Source organism: Bradysia coprophila, unplaced genomic scaffold, assembly GCF_014529535.1.
Source record: "Bradysia coprophila strain Holo2 unplaced genomic scaffold, BU_Bcop_v1 contig_94, whole genome shotgun sequence".
In the NCBI taxonomy this organism is placed as follows: Eukaryota; Metazoa; Arthropoda; class Insecta; order Diptera; family Sciaridae; genus Bradysia; species Bradysia coprophila.
In genome coordinates, this window is record NW_023504022.1 from 6,448,111 (window position 1) to 6,472,403 (window position 24,293).

Here is a 24,293-nt window from a genome sequence, read left to right on the forward strand (position 1 = left end):
TGTACGTTTTGTGTACCTCGAGAAATTTCAGTAAGTCTTCGGTTAAAAACTTCAACTGCACATATTTCAGTGTCAATGAATTTTAAACCCCCTATTCGGCTCAATAGTACATGTGATTATCTTTCTAACGACACCCCACACGACCCTGTACGGCTCGCGTAACTGGAGAAATTTTTGTAAGAAAAGTGCAAGTTTTCGGTTTTTGATCACCTTTCACCAGCCACACAAACTTCGAAGAATTTTTTTTGAAAGTAGTTTTGGCTTCTAGGGTCGAACACCTTTCTAGGCACATATAAAAAAGTCCACTGGAAAATGCGTCCGATTTCGGTAGGCTGTTTTTCAAAAGAATCCCTCTAAGAGATGGCAATCATTTAACAGTATTATTATCGGGTCTATTACTTCTTTTGTTCATAGCATTTTTCCGTTTATTTTTGTCGTAGGTATCGATAACAGATGGAGATCCGTCCGTAACAGGAAGAACAGGGTCATTTTCTGCAGATTAAAGTATAAAAGCACCGTACCGAGTAGGAATGAGAAAGGAAGTTTCCAACTCAATTAAATGCCTAAAAACACATTTTCTAAAAAAAGTGCGGAGACCTTTGGAAGTAAGAAAGATTATCAAGGAAAAACAGCCTCTGAACTGTTCGAAAAAATTCAAAGTCGAAATTTTTAATAACTTCCAGAAAATGTCATTTAAGCACTGAAATGAGTTGGTATACCCTGAGGTTAATATATTCTAGCTACGTCCCTGAATAGAAAGTATCTAGCGCTACTCCAGATAATTCAGATTTGATAGTGCTTATCTGTGAGTAATTGAAATTTGCACTGAAAAAAATCCATTTCCTTCATTTCCATTTTGCTTCATAACGTTTACGTAATGCGTGTTATTGACGAACTGCAAAAACAAGTCACGGTTAATTGGTGAAGTGACTTTGTAGCAGTATAATCACCTCTCACATCAATGACATATTTACAATATACAAACCCTACAGCACTTTATCCTTTTGTTTTGCGTGTGTGGCATGGAAAGCAATATAATATTCGTGTAACTTTATACTTTGCTCTGTAAAATCAATTATAAATTGAAAATGAATTGAAACGATCACATTTTAAACTGATAACATAATTTTTTCTTTAATTTTTATTTAAACAAAATTTCATTTTTTTTCTTTTAAACTTTATGCATATTTACAATTTTATGATTTATCACTTTGTCAATTTCATTTTTTTTTTTCAATTTTTCCATTTTCCCATGATCGTCACACTTTTTTTTTTTAGAAACAATCTGACTTTGTGTATATGACTTTCGAATACAGTTCATAATTTCATTGATTAGGGGATAGGAATGGAGAAACAATTCGCAAAATTCGCCGTACAATCATCAGAGGACTCATTTTCGCAAACAAAAATCCAAAATCTATTTTGGTTGGGGCGATTTCGGAGAGTGCACTTTTTTCGTTCGTCTTCAATATCGACTCCACTGTGTCGATTGCCGTGGAGCATGTGCTCCAAGCTGGCGTCATAGATAGAATTCCGGTGAACTCTGACCGTCCGAATGTAAATTCTGCGATTGGGCAGCTGAGTGTGGTACGCGTTGGAGTCGTTGCTTTAGCTGGTCGCGTTCCATGGTGACGCGATTCAATTCGCTTTTCATGCGATTGATTTCGTTCCGTAAGTGGTGGTTAGTCTTTTCGAGATCCTGTCGCTGTTGCAATCGTTTGGAGCGGCAGTTTTGGGCGTAACTGAAAGATAAAATCGGAATGTTTGAGGTTTGTAAGCATTTTGTTAGATGGAACAGCTACTGCTTAGGGTGTTGCCATACACATTTTAAACCATCGATAACTCGCAAAGTATGGACTTTTTTCATGTCAAATGTATCGTCGACCCCCCCAATATCGGCTATACATTTATCTATAAAAAAAGTCCAAGCTTTCCGAGGTATTAATGATTTAAAATGTGTATGGCTACTAGCAATTGGCTACACTGAATCGTGAACGTCTTTTATGGATGAGACCAAATAGAACGATATTGGTCCGTTGATAAGACGCCTTGATGGAATGATAATTGAGATTGAATTAAGAGGCATCGATACTTTGCTGAAGAGCATACATTTAGGCGGTTCTTTAATACATAACGACCACGAATGTGTTATCTTTCAATAAAAAATAGATTTGTTCGTAGCAGTTTGATCAACTTTTTTTCTGAGCTGGTCAAACTGCTTACAACCAAAACTAATTTTTATTTAAAGCTAACACATTCGTGGTCGTTATTGCGGTCGTACATTTTTCAGAAGGGATTCTGATGAAAAGATATTATCGAAAATGGAATACAGGAAATGTAGGCTACAATTTTAGCTCATCAAAAAACGACTATTTTTGCGCACAAATGTAGGCTAGAATTTTGCCAAGGGGTGAACGCTCTTAAGGTGAGTAGTTATAAATGGTGTCCTATTGATACCTAAATACTAAATGGTATCCTCAGGTTATTACACGTAATGGCAGTCTTAATCGTTCACTTTAATATGTATGATCAGATGATGTCTTGCATATTTGTTATGCAACGGAGAAGGGAACTCAACTTTTCCCTGCTTGTAAGCCTGTGTAAGTCGTTAACGTTTTCGTTTCCTCTCAACTCAGGTAATGTATTAAGTCAACATATTGAAGGCTATTACATTACATAGCCTACGAAAGGCGAGATTCTGTTGGAATTTGGTTGCAATTTGTGTGATTAATTAAGTGAGAGATTATTTTTCAATCAAAGTACCAGTGAATTCTGCGCTTTGGGAGGATGATTTTCTGATTTAATTCACGTTCTGCATCCATTTTAAATAGAAATTTGCAAGGAACTACCGAAATCATAAAACCTCTACCGCCAATTTATTGTGAAAGCTTAGTGTCAGCACTATTTTGTAATGTGTCTCTTTGTTACGACTACTCCTCTAGGGTAGGGCTTATTGTGGTTAAATCATGTTTCGATAAATTCGGTAAAATTTTGGTAACTTTGAGTATATTCGGTCAATAAATTGACCAACAATTGGCCCTGCTCTACCATGCACTTAAAGACAACGAATCAAATAATTTATTCAAAAATCTCACCCTCGATTTTTCAGCGTACGCCGTTTCTGCTTTAAGCGAACGATTTCCTCCCTAGGACATCCATGTAACTTTTTGTTTAATTCTCGAACGGTCAAAGTGATGAGCATGTCGTCACCAATTTTGTCCGATCCACCACTACTTATTGAGTTACACGAATTATATTGACCGCGTGGCGAATTATTCGACGATCGAGTCGAGCTTACTGATAATGGTCTACTGTGTTGGGAATGATGATACAATGAATGTGTGCTCAGCGGCGTTAAATGCTCCAAATGGTTCAAATGGTGCGATTGTAGTTGAAAGTGGGGACCGGCTGCCGTTTGCATATTATATTCACGACGATCCCATTCATCCTGAGCATTCGAGTAGTTTGATGGTCTTAAATCCAATGGTGTTTCATTTCGCATCCAAATCATATCGTCCAGACCGTGATGTTGGCGATGGTTGGAGAAATGAGGACCGTAATGAGAATTGCATTGCGGATTCGGTGATCCAATGACCGGTGGCGTTTCGGGCGGTGTCGATGGGATACAAGGTATTGGAGGATTTACGAGCACGGCTTGCCCGGCCATCGGTCCGTCCGGATACATTTCTGATGATGGCGTATGCCATGGCGGTGGTGTCATAGCACTGCGTAAACGATTGTCTGATTCGTATGCACTTATAATTTTAATTGTTGATGGCGGACTAGGATCTTCACGTTTGACCGCGTTGCTTTCGAGATAACCGAGCTCAAATTGAGCTACACATTCTTCAGCTAAATGCTGCTGCTCTTCCATTTTAGTAAAAACCACTCAAATCGCAAATTGTGTGCGATAGCATTCACATTTACTATTTATCAGATAGAAAAATTTGATTGGAAAATTATTCATCGGACAATCCGTTTATTCCATGCGTGGTAAATTGATAAAATAATTGTTTTTTTTTTGAGAACGGGCACAACCAAATTAAGAATAGTTTTTCCAGGTTAAAATAGTTATTGAAATTACTTATCACCGAATTTGCATGCGCGAAACTTTTCACTCTATTTTTCTGTACAGCATTACACCAGACATAATCCACCGTATACTGTTCACAGAGCGTACAAACGATTCGTGTGCGATTTCAATCGAGTTTCAGAGTATAATAAAAGGTGAAGATGTTGAGTTCGCTGCATATAGTTTTCGATTTCTTCATTTTTTTATATAAGAGAAGTGGGTGATAGGCAGTGTATAATTTTAGCCACGCCTCAGCGTGAACGCGAACTTCGTGTGTTTTATATCAAACGAATGTCGTATATACCTACATGAGAATTGAATCAATGTTATTACGCAAGTGCTGATAAAATTGAATTGTACGATATTCTGCGGAAACTCGGAGCTTTCAGTACACACTGCACAGGGGAAAAAGCTTCTTCTTTTTGCACAAAGTCGTTTACTAGAAATGAAGTTATTCTCGAAAAGTTTTTAGATTTAAATGAAATTGTTTTAATTAGCGGTGCTATTTCTCGTTTTGTACTGGTCGATTTATCTGTATTGATTGTAAAGTAACGTTTGTCCTTGAGATTAGCAAAATGCGGTGCAGCAGTCTGGGATGTTTTTTAACCAGGCAAATTAGTAGAAGCATATAGGTACTGTATATACTGTTTTCCGTGCATCTCGATTCAAAAATATTGAAGTTAGATGCAATACTGTCCAAATGACTAGCATCAACGCACTTCAAGCATGAGTTGTCTTATTAATAGAGTACTGAAAATGGACAGTGTATTGAACAAATTTTAACACTGTAAAAAATTCTGGCAATTCTTTATACATACTCTATTTGGCAGCTGTCATTAATAGCACTTTTGCTTGAAGTGCATTGCTAGCATTGATTAAAGGAAATTCCAAAATGCGACATGTCATCATCTTCTGTCGACATCAACGACAAAAACAAACTATGAGCTGTGGCTGATGTGGCCTTATAAAGCAAAGTGCTTGTTTAAAAAAAATGAAGTAAAAGATTTTGTATATCAATACGATCCAGAATACTTAGACGAAAAGAAGTAATAGATTCGAAACTGTCATAAATGTATGTAAATGTATATTTCATCTGAGCGAAGCGACAGTGGCAGATGATTAGGGTTTCTTTCGTTTAAATTCTTTCAGTACATTTTTCAACCATTTTCGTAACAATACGTTCCTCAACATCTGCCAATTGTGACGCAAATTTCTTGTTGTAAAATTTTCTTTCACAAATTTTTTGAGTCAATTTTTTGTTGATAAACTTTTGCGTACGACGCACAATGCGTCACCCTCAGCGATATCATTTATTTTGTAAGTAGGATAAAGGACTTGCGTCACATTTACCCTTGAAGGGTTTTTTTTTGACTGACATCACCACTTTTGTAAGTATGTCATTTCGACAACATCAAAAAACCTTATAGAAATTAAAAAATTCTAGAGAAGTCAGTCTGAATCCCAAAATCTAGAAACCAATCTTGGTACACCTCACTTATATTAAAAATAACCCAAATCCATCGAAAAATCCGATGGAAGTTAGGAAGTGCCAGAGGAATCATCTGTCATCCCAAAATTTAGGAACCGACCTAGTGGAAGTTAATACTTAATGATCCCAACAATTCCCAACAAGAAATACATCCCAAAACAACACACACCATTTAATTCACCACATTACCATCAATACCATGCAACAAAATATACAACTCACACACACACATACAAATTGGCTTTTATATGGCATTTGTATGAAGACTTTGGGGAGCTCCAGCTCCCAAGATATGAGTTTTTTCCAACTTTTGAAAATTCCATTCTTATTTTTGGGCCATAACCAAGAAAAATTTCAGGAAAATCTATAGAAACGTTTAGGAGTTACTGGATCCACTTTTCCATAGGAACTAACATCAATATTTCGAAGTTCAATATCTCGGCCAATTATGAAGCCGCAGTAACGTGTGATAGCTCGTTGAACTCGTATGGATTCCTAGATTCCAGATATCCTAGTTTGGGCGTCGTTGGAGTTAAGGGGAGAAGTCAAAAAATTGCTGTAAATATGAATGTTCCGCCGTCCTCAAAAAATTTTTGTTAAAACATTTTTGGTAGTGGACTTGCGTCACGCCCGCTTACTAACGTGCGGGCATGATGTACAGAAGCAGAAGCGCTATCGAAGTAGTGTATAAATGGATTTTCATATATACGTTTGACTCCTGTACATAAAATCTTGTTGCTAACTTGTGCCTAAACAATGTGTTGTTAATATCTGCTTCGCCTCGGGTTGACAATTTTCGCATCTATTGCGCAATATTTCCATTTAGGCACAAGTTAGCAAAATAGCTATTTCCGCACTTGTATCGGAACTAATGACATTTGCGTCTGTTTGGTGTAAAAGTATAGTGAGAACTGGTTGCACAAATTGATTTTTGTGGCACACGTCCTAATTCTAGGACTAGTGCTACAGCAAAAATCGACTTTATGCAACACGGTGCACAATATACACACTATTCTCTTGTTCCTGGCGCCGCTCACTTCTGAAGGAGACACAAAATTGATTAATTGAGGAAGCAGTTCTATCTGGCTTTTTGATGATTCGGTGAAATTATTGCATACCAACCACATTATTATTGTTAACTGCACAGAGTTATTTGAAAATATAATATGACAAAATGTGTTGTATAATGAGAGTGTTAAGTTTCCAGGTGGCCACATTGTCACAATATATTCGTTTCCATACAATTTTTTTTTATTTAATGAAAAATGGCTTTGATTGCAAAATATTCCACTGGTAATGAATGAATTTTGATGAGACAGACATTCAACACTTTTCGTCGGTAAAATATGATGAACTCTATCGTATTACAATACTAAGGTTATGCACGTCCACATAAGGTGCAGGCAGTGGGATAGTTACAGAACTTCTCTACTGTTTCTTTCACGAAATATTAAAATGAGATGCGGTATAGGGATAACATTTTTGGTGTCTCATTTAATTCTGATTCTGAGTATTACATTGCGCTTACACTTACACCGCTTACACTTCAATGCATTGGAATAATTCGACTTTTCTAAACTTCTGAAATCTTAGCTGTTCAACACGTTATCATTCGATCAATTCAGTTTTTTTTAGAAAGGAGAGTCGATTTTCTCACAAAATTTCCATTACTTTCGAAATACAGTGTGCCAGTATCGGCGTAAACTTGACTATGTATTTTGTGCATGGCACATTGACACAACTACACCATTTTCCATGATCCTTAAAACAAGTACACATTTCGGGGAATGAATGTATTGAATTAAAGTGATTATTTAATGTAGGATTGGGCCGATGTGCCTCTCAGTTGCAGCGGCCTCAATTTATAATTAAAAACTTTGTCCACTAGAAACGTTTGAATGGAGTGCGACTCGAGGAAGAGAATTAGAGAATTTTTAAGCTTTTTCTTCGATAGCTCTCGCATTGTTAGCATTAATTAACTTGGTTTCGCAGCTAGTATTACATTCCTATAAAAGTAAAAATCGCTCGCGTTGTACCATAAATGTATACGTTGTGTGTTCATGCCTTGGTCTGACAGGTTTATGTACTTAAACTTGGCCCATTTTTCTTCTGTTTTTGGTAGTGTGTCTAAACTGAACGCTCGGAGCCTCTTGAAGAGTTTTAATCAAAACAAAACTCTAGCTCACTTCGTTTGCGTTACATGTTGCACAGCCTCTAAATAGGGTACTGAAACTTGACAGTGTTCCATACAAAATTTTACACTGTAAAAAGAGTGGGGATAAAATTTCATACAAAATAGTATTCTATTTGACAGCTGTCATTAATAGCACTTTTGCTTGAAGTGCGTTGACTGAAGCGATAAATAATTATTTGTTTACCAAGGGGGGAGACGGAATTTACTATTTATCTCCGAATTAAACACAGCTGAGAAAATAGTCATTTTCTCACCTCAGCTGAAACTTCGGAACTCTTTGTTGTGAGAAACGCTGTCTTGACCTCGAGATAAAAGTACGAAATTTTTTCTCGGATGACTTGTAGCCCTCGCTACGCTCCAGCAACAAACAACGCCTCATTTTGTTTCAGCTGTTTTACAGCTGGTACACTCATACAAACAAAACATCTTATACGTCTCGGTTTTTTACTGGCTGAGTCATTATTGTGAGTAGTCTTTTTTTGCGCATTTAACACATTGTCGGTTACTGTGACTTGTCGACTTTAGGCACCTTGGAAATCAGTAAAGGAGTCGAGGAATACCTCCAAAAATTCAATTTTAGATTTTTTAAATTTTATTTGGAGGTAACCCTCGACTCCTTTACTACTTTCCAGGATGTCTAAAGTTCCAGCGTGCGCATTATTCTGCAATGTGTTAAATAATAGTTATTTATCTACCAAGGTAGGTATGAAGGTATTTTTTCGCACTAGATGTCGATTGTCGATCCGAGGCGAAGCCGAGGTCGACAAGACGTCGTGTGCGAAAAAATACCGGCATACCTACCGTGGTAGATACAACGTTTTTCGCAATTTCGGGCCATAATCACCTTTCCAATGCAAAATTTTACCAAAATTTCTACCAAACATTCACATGCAAACATGAATTGATTTGAACGATCAAGCAACCTGTTCTATATACACATTGCAATGTGATGTATAGAGACGGGCTAAATAAAATCAAGTAGTCAATGATTAGTATGTACGCTTCAACAATACGTTCTGTATAATTGTGTGACTCTGTAGCCGAATGGCTATGGTCGTTGCTTGGTGTTTGGAAGAATTTTGGTGTTGGATGTTCAAATCCTGGTCTGTGCAAAGTTTTTATTTATAAAATTTAGTCTTTCTTAAAGGTACTGAGCTATGTAGCGTGCGAAAAAAATGTGAAAAAGCCCAAGTGCGAAAAAATAATCAAAAACGCACTGTGAAATAAATACCTTCAAAACGACATTAAATGGATGCATGGAAAGGTGATGATTATGGACCGGAATTGCGAAAAAGATAATTTTACGTCTCTATACGGTTACACCAATTCACGCCGTAAGTGCGGTCGAAATTCAAAATGGAAAGTGCGGAGGTCTTTCTAACGTAACGTCATTTTCATACAAGGAAGCGTTGAAATGTATTTTTCGGTTCACTTTTTCATCGAATCGTTCACTTAAAATTCAAACCAACAAAAATCTCTTCGAGAAAAGTGTGACGCAGTCTTTGAAATACAATTTCTAAAATGAATGATATCGCTAGAGTTGACGCTTTCAGCTTCGTTACGCAAAAATTAAATTTTACACCCAATTTTAGTTCAAACAAGCTGGCTTAGTTTTTCTCATCATCTGCCAAATAATTTTTACCAAAAAGAATTTTACTGGAAACAGCCAAAATTTTACCAAAAAAATCTGAGTCGCAAAGTGGCAAATGTTCAGGAACAGACCAGCAAGAAAATTTATCTGCCACATGCGACGCAGATTTTTTTGGTAAAATTTTGGTTGTTTCCAGTCAAATTTGATAGAAACAAAATTGCGTTTATAATTAAAAGTTAAGTTCAAACGAGAACTCTCATAGGTCTCTGCAGTCGGTCAGAGTCAAATATTGAAAAAAAGACCGCTCAGTTGTTTTCTATTTCAAAAAAATGAGACTGCTGATTTGGTCTCTGTATTTCAAAAAAATATTTTCTTGAAGTGAGACCACTCGGTCAGTCTCCCAAAGTCCAACGAAAAATAATCCTGGAAAGACCACTCGGTCGGTCTCTTTCATTCGCGTAAAATTTTCAAAAACGAGACTTCTCGGTCAGTCTCCTAAAGTCCAACGGAAAATAATCCAAGAAAGACCACTCGGTCGCTCTCTTACATTCTCGTAAAATGTTCATAAACGAGACTTCTCGGTCAGTCTCCTAAAGTCCTACGAAAAATAATCCAAGAAAGACCACTCGGTCGCTCTCTTACATTCTCGTAAAATGTTCATAAACGAGACTTCTCGGTCAGTCTCCTAAAGTCCTACGAAAAATAATCCAAGAAAGACCACTCGGTTGGTCTCTTACATTCTCGTAAAATATTCAAAACGAGACTTCTCGGTCAGTCTCCCAAAGTCCAACGAAAAATAATCCAGGAAAGACCACTCGGTCGGTCTCTTACATTCTCGTAAAATATTCAAAACGAGACCACTCGGTCAGTCTCCTAAAGTCCTACGAAAAATAATCCAAGAAAGACCACTCGGTTGGTCTCTTACATTCTCGTAAAATATTCAAAACGAGACTTCTCGGTCAGTCTCCTAAAGTCCTACGAAATATAATCCAAGGAAGACCACTCGGTCGGTCTCAAAAATCTCATAAAATATTGAAAAAGAGACCACTCGGTCAGTCTCGTTCAGCCAAAGTTCAACAATCATCAAAGAAATAAAATATTGAGAATGAAATGAGACTGAAAACGTAATGAGACTGAAATGAGACCGTTGATCATGCTCATTTTACAGTCTCACTGAGACCTTAATTTTCACCCGGGGGATAAGACACTCGGCCTCGATTCGAAAAGGTATGAAGATTTCCCATAAATTAGAGTAAGAGCATTCGGTATGTGAATCAGCAACAAATCCATAAAAAAACATAAATTTTGAGTTACAAATGAATTTTGCGTTTCCTTCTATGTTACAATCTCAATTCTGTCAAAACGTAAATTCTTAACTTTACACAGAACGTATAACGTGTTATTGTTGCCTAGAGATGGTAAAATAACATGCACCATGATGAACGCGAAAATCAAATAAAAAACAAACATCGCGATAATCCTAGCAACCGATTGACTAACTATCAGTGCCATTCACTCAAATTTCCACAAAAATATTTTCGCCTCTTCAATTTCATTTTCAAATTCTCATTGAATTAAGATGTCGGGCGATTTACCAGATATAGTTCACGACCACCATCACCATCATCATCATCATAGCCATCCACCACACGACCATTGTCATGAGCATAATGAGCCTCCCGATTGTATCAAGGAAGAAGTATGTCCAAAAATTATTGAATTTCATTTTTATTATCAAAATATTTTCGTATTTCATTTGAACAATATTTCACATTTACTAATGACTGTTAGACGTCCCAGTCCTTACCCATATCCAAAAAAATCCCGGTCAAGAATCAAAATCGTGTCTATGCACTACACACAATTCCCGATCCTAAGTACAAGTGCGACAGTCCTGTAAAGACAGTAAATTCATAATTTTAAATTGACAGAGAATCGCTGGATCGTAACGGAGTTTATAAATTTAAAAAAAAAATTATTTCTCCAACAGGAGCTAATGGAATGTGACGATAATGGTGAAAGATCATCGTCGCAGAACTGTAATGCAGTTGATTTCAGCGAAAAAATTCCATTCCATCATCCCGGTGAACCGATCGGTGCCTTAGGTTTGAAACAATTGATGGTACAATAGATAGCAATTAGGGATGAATGGAAATTAGCAATTGAAGTCCTCACGTTCCCAGTTAGCGTTCGGTTTTACATTGCATTGCCCAACATTTGACTATCTTCTTCCGAGCAAACGGATAATAAAACGTTCCCTACAAAACTATTTGCCTAAGACTATGTTAACTTAGGCGATTTATGAAATGGAGGAACGTAGGGTCAAGAAATCGTTTTCCTACGGACAGCCTATGCCCTTCTCTAATTTTCGACTTAACTACTGACATTCTACTTTCTACATTCGTTCAATGTAGGACCATGGGCAACTGGACGAGTGGACTGGAGTCCATTAGCTGGCTTAACTGGAACTAGGCCAGTGGTTGATCGTTATTCCATAACTCGTTTCAGCACCGACGAATGGAAAATGCGCAATCAAAATTTAGTGAATAAAGCGAACGATTCTCTAAATCGGTCCATCAAGTAAGCTGACCACTTAATCCACCCATATCCATTTCGTTTGATTGAAGTATTTCCGTTCAAGAACTGAAAACGATGGTAAGAACGTAATGTCTCGAACGTTTTCGATAACCGATCAAGCTCAAGAGGATAATACGAAGCGACTGACCAATCGAACGTGCGACATAAATGTTGGTAAAAGCACCTTGGAAAGAGCGATTGCCGCACACGTCGATGAAATAACACTGTTGGAAAACGAAAGAAATCGCCTTAAACGATCCTTAGCAGCCGTGGGTCTGCCTGAACGAATAGGTGAATAAAATCCAAACCTTGAACGACCTACAATTGACATTATCGTTTATATTGTGGTTCACTTACAGCCAAGGAATGCCTCGATCGAAGATGTGGTCGATCTGATACGGAATTGGTCAGAGATGTGCCCGAAGAAGAATTGGTGAGAGAGATAGCTCTGATCGGCGAAATTCAAACTACTCTGAAAAAAACACTGAAAAATGTGGAAGATCAGCAAATTGAGAATCGAGCAGCACGGCAACGATTAGAATTTGATTGGAGTGACAAAAAGGATGCGTCCGAAATCGATGCTATCAACGCCGGACTAAACAGTAAATCGTCGACCATACTTTTCAAGCATGGCGCAACTAGATTCATGAATGAGTAAGCGGCTCGTTAGGGCTTTTAATACGGTCGGATTTGACTTCGGTTTTATGTGTTCCAGGCAGTCAACTGAACGCTACTGGAAACATTTTACCGAACAAAATCTTGAAGAATGCGAAAGCACGAGACAGAAATCCATTCTTTTGCGTCAAACGCTTGATGCTATTTTGACGAACGCGGCTAGAGATTTACGGACTCAGGCCGATGCTGTGGAAAAGGCTTTACAGGATCGAGTTTCTGCCACCGACGAAATACGTGAGAAACTGGAAACTGATTTGAAGGACGTAAGTAGCATTGACCCTATGTCGCCTATCAGGACAGCTATTTGCATATCAGTATGTGCCGTTCCATTCCCAGGTTCTACACCGTCTCGCTGAGACCGAAAAACTCATCACTAAACTAACCGATGGCATGAAAAGCCTAGACAATTGCATGAAAACCGCTCAGACACGGTTGGACAACCGGAACCGGTATCGGGCCAACGTCGAAAATTGTCGTGACCGATCCAATTTTGCATTGGTTGAAGAAGTGAAAACGGTTCAAGACGGGATATCCGCAATGGCAGCATCGATTCAAGAGGCAGAGAACGCAAAGCGGCATCTAATGGACACACGTAACGATTTGGAACGAGAAATCATGCTGAAGAGACGCTCTATTATGATAGATCAAGAGCGGTGCCTATTCTTGAGAACACATTTCCCTCCTACTACGACACTCAGTGGAAATTGTTGAACGGAATTGTCGCGTTTTCATTGCAATTTTATGTCATTTCGCACTCACCCGAATAAAATTCCTAGTCCTTGTCGACACGCAATTGATTAGTTATTAATGAACACTTCCCATCCAAACCACTGGATTAGCTTGAAAAATAGATAAACCGGCAGCAATGTTAGCAGCAAGTAAATGTAGTAACTGTAGTGGTCTGTATCCATTTGTTCTAAATATTGCAGTTGGAATAGATCTCAATGACTAAAGAACGGTTTTTGATTTTACCTTAAAAGACAATCAACATACCGAATGTTTCCATGGTCGCATTTTATTTAGCGATTCCGTCGATGCATGAAAAACAAAAACAAACATTGAACCCATTGAACATTGGGCAAGAATTAGACTTTTGACAGCACAACATTTTCCCCAAAAATTTTGTCCCAGCAGATTTACTTCATGTGGTACGCGACATAGACGGCTAGGTGTCGCTTTTTTAAATGTAAGCTGTTCAGAACCTTGGTTCAGAGTTTGCAATGGATACAAAACCAATGAGTACGTTCGCCACGAAAATATAAATCCGTATACGCTCCGAACAAATTTTGTCATTTGGCCATACCTACTATTCTACATTCATTAATGCTGAAAACAAACGAGGCATTGAAAACATGTTTTGGTCCTATTTTTCATGACGAAATTTTCAAAACTGTCAAATGAAGTTAGAACTTTTTCTATTCAAAATCGCGACTGCTGCATCTGTTAATGAAAACACGTTTTCAATGCCTCGTTTGTTTTGAGCATAAAAGGTCGCAGTTTAGAAAATTTCGTGATAATAGTGTTTTCACCAAGGTTCTGAAAGAACAGGTTAAGACACTTTCTAGTTGATCACGAAGGCGGTGTGATCAAAATTTTCCTGTAGCGCCAACTAGGTTTGGAAAATTTTATATGACTTCAAACAATATACATTTCACGGAGAGCGATTGCTGACCGGTTAATTCAAACTGATCTAGAGCTCGTTACAAGATTTATATTTCATTCACTGACGTTGTATTAACTTTTGTCACTTTGTTAATAGATTGTAGGATTGATGCGCAGTCTGCATGTCAGTCGTTTGAGCTCCAAAAGATAGAAAAAATCATTAGCTAAGAAATTTAAATTTTCGATCACATTGTCCTGTCCATGAAAATATTGTTCGTGTGAAGTGACAGAAGACCGACTTTCTGACATCGTAAATTATTGACAGTCCATTGAAATAGTGCTCAAATGGCTCAAATCCACAATCTATCCTGTCAAAGTTAAGAGTGTGGTTATGTTTTTCACGACCGATTTTGATCGAGTAGAACTAACTTGTCAGTGATAGTTGTTAATTAGTTTGGGCTTTCGTAATAATCAAAAATAATTAGTTTTCAATAGAAAAATCGTGTTCAAATAGTGAAATGAAATAAATTTTTGTTTGCATCGCCATGAGAGATGTCAAAATCACAGAAATCGGTTAAATTTGCATTTAAAATGTTTGTTGATTTATTTGACTGAGTCTGTGGAATGTAATCAAAATTCCAGATCATACGGAATGTTGTGCTGGTTCCGAAGTTTTTTTTTTACAATTCGAATCAGATTTTAAAATTAATTGGAGAACTGGAAGTATATTCGATGCAATGAACGTCAACAACTTTCTATTAATTCGATGTAAATACCAACCGCCACCGATTCGAAAACATTTCGGTACATTTTTGGTATTGTCGGTAATGAGCTGAAAGGTATTACCGGTATTGCACAGTTTGTATATGGGAATTTCAACCTAACAAAAACGAAAAAATCTGTCAGTCGGTATCGTCGGTATATACCAAAAACCTACGTTTGAAGTGTCATACCGGTCATACCCCTCCTCATATTATACAAAAAACTTTGCCGTCAGTCATTTTCTGCTCAGTTTAAACATGGCAGCATATCGTTTGAGTCGGTTTATTCGGCGTGTGTGTTAGATTTTTTCTCACAAAAAATTGAAGTATTTGTTTAAATCGCTTCTAAAGGGTGGATACAGTGACCTTGACGAAGACTCAACAAATTAAACAAAAAACATTTAATCTAAATAAACAGTGAACTGTGTGAAATTACATTTTTTTTGTGTAATTAATAACAGCAAAACAGATATTCTATTGAACTTGAATGATACAATTTATATCAGAACTCTGATATATATACACGTACAGTCGAAGTGTCCAAACATTCTTCAGAAATAAACGCAAGATCGGCCTCCGACCTTTTAGAATTGATTTGAATTTATATACTCACAAAAGTAAGCGAACAAGTTTTTTCTTTCATTTATTAATTTGAAATCTACAGAAATAAAATAAAAAAAAAAAATAATTTTGCAAAAATGCCTCTGGAAATTAAAGCAACAAAAATATGAAATTTCAATTCCTGACAGAAATTATTGTAACTACACACGCACATAAATATGAGTATATCGTATCTATGTGTATAAAAATGTGGTAAAGTGATTTGAAGGTTTCGAGTTTTTTTTTATTTGAGGTATACGCTTGCTTCACATTTAACCATGGGCATTCAGTGGTATTTACAAATTAAAAGTTGTAGATCTGATATAAAACAAAAACTACGTGTGCATTGTGTCATCATTTTTTTTTATGATTTGATTGCAACGCCGGATTTCAACATTTTAAAAATGTTTATTTTGTTGTTATAATGGTGGCGATGTGTATGCGTTTGTACATATTTTGAGCGTATGGAGACTCTCCGCATTATATACATACAGGTTGTTTGCAATACGTATGTCGCGAATATTTATTTTCGTTTTCAATGGACCAACCATAAAATCGCTTCCAACTTGAAACATTTTATTTCTGCTTATTCTTAAAATAGATCACTTAGAATGTGACGCAATAAGAATCAGAATGTGCTAATATGATGATATACGGTCGGTCTAAGTAAATATAAGCGAGCCGCCAGTAAACACTAATTGCTAATTCAGCATACAAATCATCTCCCATTTATCTAATCTGAGTGATTTGTGCTCGAAGAGAATTACAATCTATGTCGAAATATATAGTGTTTTTCCTATGCTGTCTGGCCGATACATTGGAGTCGATTTGTGGAAATATTTCAGGGTCAAGTTCACATCACTGTATATGGAACGTATATTGTTTCTACGCATCAAATATTACGCAGCGTGTTGTTACATGTCACGCTGTAAATGGTGCGTTCGCGTGGTGTTTATTTGGCATGTTGTGATCAACAATTCGGAGAACAATGTGACCAGTTTACAGTTTTCTGTGAATTTTTGCTTCGGTTTTCTACCGCTCGGATTTGACGTAATTCTTGACGCAGTTTGTAGAGGTTGTTGTCACTTTATCTTCACAATTATTCTTCTGTAATCTCATTTGTAACTGAACAAAATGTGATTATTTTCCACTTGCGTCATAAGTGGGACTCCAATCGACATAGCACCAAGAAAGGTCAAAATCGTGAATGGAAAACATTTCGATTAATCGATTAATCAAAGAATTCTTAGACCTTGTGAAGGAAATTTGATATCGTAGGGACCCACTCGAATTCAACGCAACGATCAGCGACGTAACTCACATCACATGAGAAGTGCGTTTAATGACGCGATATTTGAATTTGAAACGCACATTTACGACGCAGAATTTCAACACTATCGCAATCAGCCTAATTATTGCAGTTTCACAATATTAGCAAATAGAAGTCAGGTGACAATAAAACAAAAGTTGCAACAATGTATACGAAATCTAAGTAATTAATTGGGATTCATTGACACTCCTTATCGTCTTAGTCCGCGAATGTATAACATTCTCTCGATATAATTAAATCTTCGAACAAAAACGAAAACTCTTTTATCGTTCTCTTCCTCTTCCATACGTATTTATTGCCCCCCCAGGTGCAGGTAGCCAAATCTTATTTTCGTATCGTAAATTATTCAGACACTCACTTCCTGTCTTTGATGATTCATCGATACGGCGAAATCATAGCATCTCTTCTTGCTCACTGTTTCATTACCGGGAATTTTTTTTTAATTTTATTTGTTTGAACATCGAAAAATATTATCTTTTCTGCGCGGAAATTTAGTTTCGTGCACAGTCGAATTCGAACATACATTTTGTTTCCGACGAAAAATTCTAATTTACGACTGCGCAAAATTCTGTCTATATTTACGAAGATTCGTAATCGCTTCTGCTCGGTATTTGATTGTGTGGGTATAATTACACAAAAAAAAAAAATTTTTATGAAATTTACCACATCAACCACATTAATACAAAGAAATATATAAACGAGATATCAGTATCAAGGAAAGCGCCAATCGTTTTGAACCAAGTAATTTCAAATATTGTTATATACAAAACAATTACAATTGAACACATTTCACCTTGAAGAGGATAAATAAAATTAACCGTATCGTAACGAGCTGGTTGATACCTATTTCACTATATATAATAGACTTGATATACACGTTCTATATATACAGAGCAAAGATAAGTGCAAATAGATTGATAATATTTACGAAATTCGCAATTTTTGTTGTTGTTGTTGTTGTTGCTGCTGTTGATTTTCATAACACGTAAGCTTAATTTTGTATTAAAATATTTATCGCCGACGATATGATGCAATAAACAGGCGTTTTGAGTGATAACCGTATTATTATAGAACTCGATGAATTTATTAGACCTGCGTGTTTGGCTTGGAACATTGTACACTAAGTCATGTAAAAAGAATTTAGTTTTTGTTTTGGTTATAACATTTCTGAATTGTGAATGGGGAAATATCTGTAAGGTGCTTGTAACGCAATGTGTATGGAAGTTAACCGTATCTCGTAAATTGGTGGATTTTTCGATTGGAGTCAGTTACGTGTCAACAATTTGCGATTAGGTTCTTTCGATGCTGGGTGACAAGTCTGAGATAATGAGTCTCAGAATATTGTTTGACGACATTTAGAGAAGCAATTTTTCCCACATTTTCCTTAACTTTCAAAAAGAAAAAAAAAATTGGAAAATTTAGGAAAATATGCGAAACTGTTTTCTCCGAAATAGTCCCTGATATCAAGTCAGACAACTGATCTCTTAGTAGATTTAGTTTAGATAATTTGATAATCGTCCCATTACGCATATAAGTTTATCTCGGATCCATGTTCCTACGAGAGTGCGTGATGTATGTACCGGGCATGGAAACAATGTTTTTTCTTCCCGGGAACCGAGTCAAAATTTCCTGATAACCAAAAACTTAAAACTGACTTCCCGGTCCATACTTTTCCTGAGCTTTGCTCAGCGAAGAATCAATTTCCCTTTTTTACCAAAGAATTTGCCGGTGCCTAGGTTACAAGGACAATTGTGACTCCGAATTAATTTTAAATGTTTCTTTAACTAATTAACTTCCGGTTGATATAGAAACAAGTAAACTGTGAACAACAACGAAAAATGTCTCACCCGAATCACTTCTCTCAAACATGTAGAAACGTGTCAACAGGTGGCTGCTTCCGTATTCACAGTGATAAATTGTTTTTCTTGGCGTCTGGTGAGCGATATGTCTCTGCGGTAAAATTCTCTCACGTCATCATCCCACATTTGAAGCGCTACTCTTCCTTCGCTACATTTTATTTCGAAATATTATCCTTTCGACATCATCTGCAATCGGATGATACAACACGTCTGTTCACCGAAAATTACAAAAGATTTTCCCACATCTACGCAATTACCAGAGATGATAATGTTGTGTTCAATTTAGATAATGATAGTGATAAGAGCGGTGTATTGTGTACTTTTCATTAGGCCTCGTACGATAGATTTCAACAAAATTACTTAATGTCACAATGACTGTCGGCTCTTTAACTGATTCAGTCATCTATTTCATAATGAATTTGCTATCTGGCGATGCTTGAATTTCCCCCGTCGAAACGTTATTTTCCACTTGATTGGCTATCGAAACACGATGATACGAGATTCTGCGTGTATTGTATGTTAATTAACATTTCTGGTTTGTTCCGATCATTGCGTTTAAATTGCCATACGGCGAGCGAATCAACCTGAAACCGGATTCATTATCACGTCTAGCGAAAAATAAAATTTTAATTTTTGTCTACAAAATCAAAGTTCAACCAGACTATAATATCGATCTTATGCCCACACCGAATTGGCACAAGAAATCATTGGTTGCCATCGGCAATATGAATTTTAATGAATCGATAAAATCGGTAGCGTTTTATGCCAATTAGAATGTTCTAGACGGATGGACACGCTTAAAATGTTTTTTTTTTATTTTCTTTTTCGTTTGGTATAACACAAACAAAAACAAATCGCGAAACGTTGATTTGTCATTATCAGTCTTATAATGTGCCACTTCGTCCACACCATATCATCATCATCATCACGTTTTGTTTTTCGATTCACCTTAATTTTATTGATGAGTTTGAGTTTGTTTATGAAGCTATAATGCGACGTTACCAAGCTATACTAATGACTCATATCCGCATATATGAAACCATATATTGAAATAGCCGAAAGTATATGAATTGAATGTATGTGCTGAGGATTGTCCGATGTGCACCCAGCTTACGTTTAATGAATGAGTTAAGGCAGGGCAGTAGGGTACGGCAAAGGGTAAGGCCTTTGTAAATAGAGAGAGAGAGAGAGAAAAAAAATTAAAAATTCCGTTCGTTGCTTGTTCAATTGTTTAGTTTGTGAAAGAATGTTGATTGTTCATTTGAAAATGTATTATTTGTACAGTGAACCATCAAAGTTGTTCTTACGTTCTAAGGAATTCTGGAAAATTTGAAAAATAATTGTTTCTTCAAGCCTGGAATTGACTAGATTAAATAATTGAAGAGGGTTTCTCGTCAGTCAATTTTAATTAGGGGAAGTGATGGCTGCATTAATAAGCTTAAGAGTGATATCGCCAAATCTTCAGGTGATTGGGAAACAAGCGGTCTCCGATTTTAATGAGTGATAGCTCGTTGGATTCGTCTTTCAATTCTAGAAAACACGTATCTTTCACTTTTTCTTAAAAAAAATTTGTTTTCTGTCAAAAGAGTTCAAAAGTGAAGACATGTCAGAGGGTACCGAAAACAGTTTTTCGACAATAACTCAAGAAAAAATTATTTTAAATTGTTGCAATGTTGTACGAATGTCGGCCTAGGAAAGACCTACTGGTAGAGTATACGCACCGCTTGGTGCGAGTAGATCCATGAGAGTTACTACTAAAAATGTAGTGAATGTTCGGAGAGTCCGCCTTCTCTGCAGCTTCGTTGTCCCACGGACCTGAGTATGGGGTGTTATAGCTGGCCTCACCCACTATCGTTCCACATATAAATGAACCCAGTACTTTTGTGCTGCAAGATGCAGATTTTTTCCTCCTTTCCGGGGGCTCTACAGCTGGAACAGCATCTGGAACGGTACTATGATAAAAAATCGTCTATTATTGTTTTACGTTATCAATACAAAAACGCGTCGATATGCCACGAATATATTAGATCCAGTGTTAGTAATATCAAGAGAAAAATTGTCAAATTTTTCTCGCAGGATTTTAGTCAAATAAAGTGTTAGCGTATAGCAAATAACCTCAGGACTCCGGAACAGTCATTAGTTTTTCAATCGGACCAATATTTGCTTCGTGATAGGAGTTTGGAAAACCGTTCGCTCCCACTTGATCATATCGTTTTTCCAAACTCCTATCACGTAGCAAATATTGGTCCGATTGAACATTCACTACATTTTTAGTAGTAACTCTCGTGGATCTACTCACACCAAGCGGTGCGTATGCTCTACCGGTAGGTCTTTCCAAGGCCGACATTCGTACAACATTACAACAATTTAAAATAATTTTTTCTTGAGGTGTTGTCGAAAAACTGTTTTCGGTACCCTCTGACATGTCTTCACTTTTGAGCGCTTTTCACAGAAAACAATTTTTTTTAGAAAAAGTGAAAGATACGTTTTAAAAGACGAATCCAACGAGCTATCACTCATTAAAATCGGAGACCGCTTGTTCCCCAATCACCTGAAGATTTGGCGATATCACTCTAAAGCCACGCTCATTACCAGTTCAAATCGAGAACCTAATGCAGATCTACGTCTAAACAAATTATCATTTCCTTATCTGTCCGTATTCAACGAATTTTCACTTCGAAAAAAACGAAACGTTCTGTGGCTAAGAGCCATTCGCCACCAAATTCATTCCGGTTAGAAACATTATACCGGACAAAAAATAGAAACCACCGCAACCAGATACATTGTACCGTGTACGAGAAAGTCACAAAAATTCGATTTTAAATGGAGCAGTCTTCGTTCATTTCCTATTGTTGCGAAACTCGTCCATTGTTACAGTTTGCTTTCTATATCTACCGTATAATGGTAACTATGTCAAGCTTGTTACCATTTCTTATTTAAACTACTTTTACCTCTTTCTTATTCTGTGCCATTGCCGAATTTCATTGTACACACACAAACGAGTGTAAAGGGGTTGAATTGAGTTCAATGGCCTTGATTGAATGCACATATCAATGTGAAGACAATTGAATGTTTATAACACAATTTACGATCTGCGCAATAAATTGCATAACGTTGCATCATTCTCGATGAACAATGGGAAAAATAACAAAGTGTAAGAACCAGGACATTATTGTGAAGAAATGTTTGTGCGTGTTTCTTAAACCTAATTTCAATCTGTTTTTTCCTTTCGTGCATGAACGTGTCGCATTGAATGTATAATACACAGTATGAAGAATTCGATACAGTTTCCAGAAATGGGTTGGGCGTTGTGGAGTTCATGCTGAATACACGTGAATTTCGTCCCATTCGTTGTGTCGCACATGAAATGGAACTTTTTTTTTGTCTCTCTCTCTCTCTCTCCATGAATCAGTTGGGATGACATAACTTTGGTCTGGTGTATTGTTGGTAGTTCGTATTGTTTCTGTAATTGCACATTGAACGAAACGTATGTACAGAAATCCATTATTACTGTAAAAACCAGAGGGTTATGTAAACGCAAAAATATCAAACGAATTAATTGATAAAATTTACATAATGTTTTCGTTTTGTTGGTGGCTGCTCCTGGGTTGGGTTGTTATGACTCGAAACAATCGGTTATTAATTAGATGTTTGTGTAATTGTCACATTTTATTGAAATGTCGAATTCAACAACTCGTGGGTGAGCATTTTCGTTTCTAATTTTGTTAGACACTGGTACTTTCAGTCAGCGCTTTGCCGGTGAGCCGAAAAACCGAACCGAAGTTTCTGGTTTGGTTAAAACGAAACCGACAAATTCTGGTTTTTCGGATAACCGGCTCATCTCCAGGGACGCCGACTTGTGTTTGGGAGTAGTGGTGCTCATACAACAAGCGAATCTGGGAGTAGTGGTGCTGTTCAAGTAAAACTGGAAAGATGTAGTGGTGCTCATCATTCGAGTAGTGGTGCCCGAGCCTCGCTTGTCCTTAGAAGTCGGCGCCCCTGCTCATCTCTGCTCATCTCTGCTTTCAGTGCCGGACTGGCTACGAAAAGATTCATCGGAGAAATGCCTGTGGAATCTCCCGAATTCCCATCAGAGCTTATTATTCCGGATTTTTTTTTTAAACAGTACTGCCAGTGTAGTACGGGCAGTGGGTACTTTTCGGTTTCATTGATTTTCGATGCGATTTGAAACTAAACTCGAAAAGATTTCATCAGAGAATCTCGAACATTAGCTTTCTGATAGTGTGGACCGGACGTCACTAGTGTCGTAAATGAAATAGTTGGAAATTTTTGCTAACGGAATGTCCGAAGAGATTTTTTGATTTTTGTATAAATTAAGGGCTTTTCCAAAAATTTCTTCAATAAACACCCAAACGGGTTTTTCGATCCAGTCCAACCCTGGTTCGATTCATCATCATTCTGCATGATTACAGATCGTAACTATTTCGTAATTTGGCACAATGTTCTCCATTTAAACAGAATGTAAACCAACAACAAAGTTGGCATCTTCAAAACAATTCCTGTTGTTGCAATGATTCACTTTATTTAAATGGCTGATTACACCCAGCCATTAATTTATACAGAAAATAAACAGTAAAGGTCGAAATCCATCTCAGATATTATTATCGCATGATTTGCATGAATTATTGTCTCTGGAATGTTATCAATATCGAAACATTCATATCGGGCATTGCGATTAGAGTTTTCCATTTGATGCGATAAGATCTTATCGTTGCGCGATCGATACGACCGATTTTATAACAAAATAACTCGGGAAATGCACGTAAACAGAAAGTCACTTTTGTCGTACATTGTACTCGGATTACGTGCCGAACTATTCGTATAACATCCAGAGTTGAAAAGTGATTATCTTTCTATTTCTATTTATAAAATACCTGAAGAACGTTTACCGCTTTCACGGTATCTTATCAACGCATTAAAAGTAGACAATGAGCGACAAAGTGATTGTGCATCGAAAAAAGTACATCCTGTTTCGATATGCACTGTTATCGGAATGGAATAGGTTTTGGCTCTGTTTCATTGTCCTTACACATCCTGAGAATTTCCATTGAATAATGGTAAGGGCTATTCACACGTCCACTATACAATACTTTGGCTATTCGAACATTGTGCGAATAGCCATAGGATATTACAAAGTGACCATTCGACCAATGTACGAATATAGTACTTTCGTTAAAAAAATTTGCATTTTTTACACGGTGCAACCAATTCAAAAATTCTTTCGATTCGTACTCTCCTTGCACTTTTTGTTTTGTTTTGTCGCAAAGTGGTTTCGACGAACCATTACTCACACAGTTTGCGCATTATATATCTTCATCGAAAACATTGTGATCGTCTTCCTTATTTAGCTGTTAGCCGAGGCTATTACAGTACATAACGTTGTGAAATACGTGACTAAACTTCCTAAACATACATCACATTACCGAGACTGACGTCATCATTAGCATAACATAAATTCGAAAACATGTTTGTAAACATTCCTAGACTCGTGTTTTGTTTATCTTTTTTTTCTTCGTTCACAT

General features: G+C 36.9%; 4 protein-coding genes across 7 annotated transcripts in view; 2 read left to right on the forward strand and 2 right to left on the reverse strand.

The window, feature by feature from the left end:
• Positions 1-1,219: 1,219 nt before the first annotated feature.
• LOC119085147 (transcription factor MafB) lies at positions 1,220-4,268 on the reverse strand. The gene is made up of 2 exons (XM_037195429.1): positions 3,096-4,268; positions 1,220-1,742 (listed from the first exon to the last, which is right to left on the reverse strand). Exons 1-2 carry the CDS (start codon positions 3,872-3,874, stop codon positions 1,520-1,522), a joined length of 1,002 nt encoding a protein of 333 aa, XP_037051324.1. The 5' UTR covers positions 3,875-4,268; the 3' UTR covers positions 1,220-1,519.
• Positions 4,269-6,912: 2,644 nt separating this feature from the next.
• Positions 6,913-24,293, forward strand: part of LOC119085146 (tribbles homolog 2-like) — a 56,815-nt gene continuing 39,434 nt past the window's right edge. Inside the window, exons 1-3 of one of the 4 annotated variants that reach the window (XM_037195425.1) lie at positions 6,913-6,922; positions 14,142-14,146; positions 15,499-15,578. The gene's annotated coding sequence lies outside the window, so the exon portion shown is untranslated. Of the gene's footprint in view, positions 6,923-14,141; positions 14,147-15,186; positions 15,579-16,039; positions 16,056-17,860; positions 17,877-24,293 lie in introns of those variants that run through there. The other 3 variants (XM_037195424.1, XM_037195428.1, XM_037195426.1) reach the window with 3 other exon arrangements.
• On the forward strand, positions 10,803-13,391 carry LOC119085145 (tektin-4). The gene is made up of 8 exons (XM_037195423.1): positions 10,803-11,045; positions 11,138-11,251; positions 11,337-11,451; positions 11,761-11,926; positions 11,988-12,214; positions 12,283-12,577; positions 12,639-12,861; positions 12,935-13,391. The coding sequence occupies exons 1-8, from the start codon at positions 10,926-10,928 to the stop codon at positions 13,307-13,309; spliced, it is 1,635 nt and encodes a 544-aa protein (XP_037051318.1). The 5' UTR covers positions 10,803-10,925; the 3' UTR covers positions 13,310-13,391.
• LOC119085148 lies at positions 11,059-13,514 on the reverse strand. The gene is made up of 2 exons (XM_037195430.1): positions 13,358-13,514; positions 11,059-11,240 (listed from the first exon to the last, which is right to left on the reverse strand). The coding sequence occupies exon 1, from the start codon at positions 13,507-13,509 to the stop codon at positions 13,396-13,398; it is 114 nt and encodes a 37-aa protein (XP_037051325.1). The 5' UTR covers positions 13,510-13,514; the 3' UTR covers positions 11,059-11,240; positions 13,358-13,395.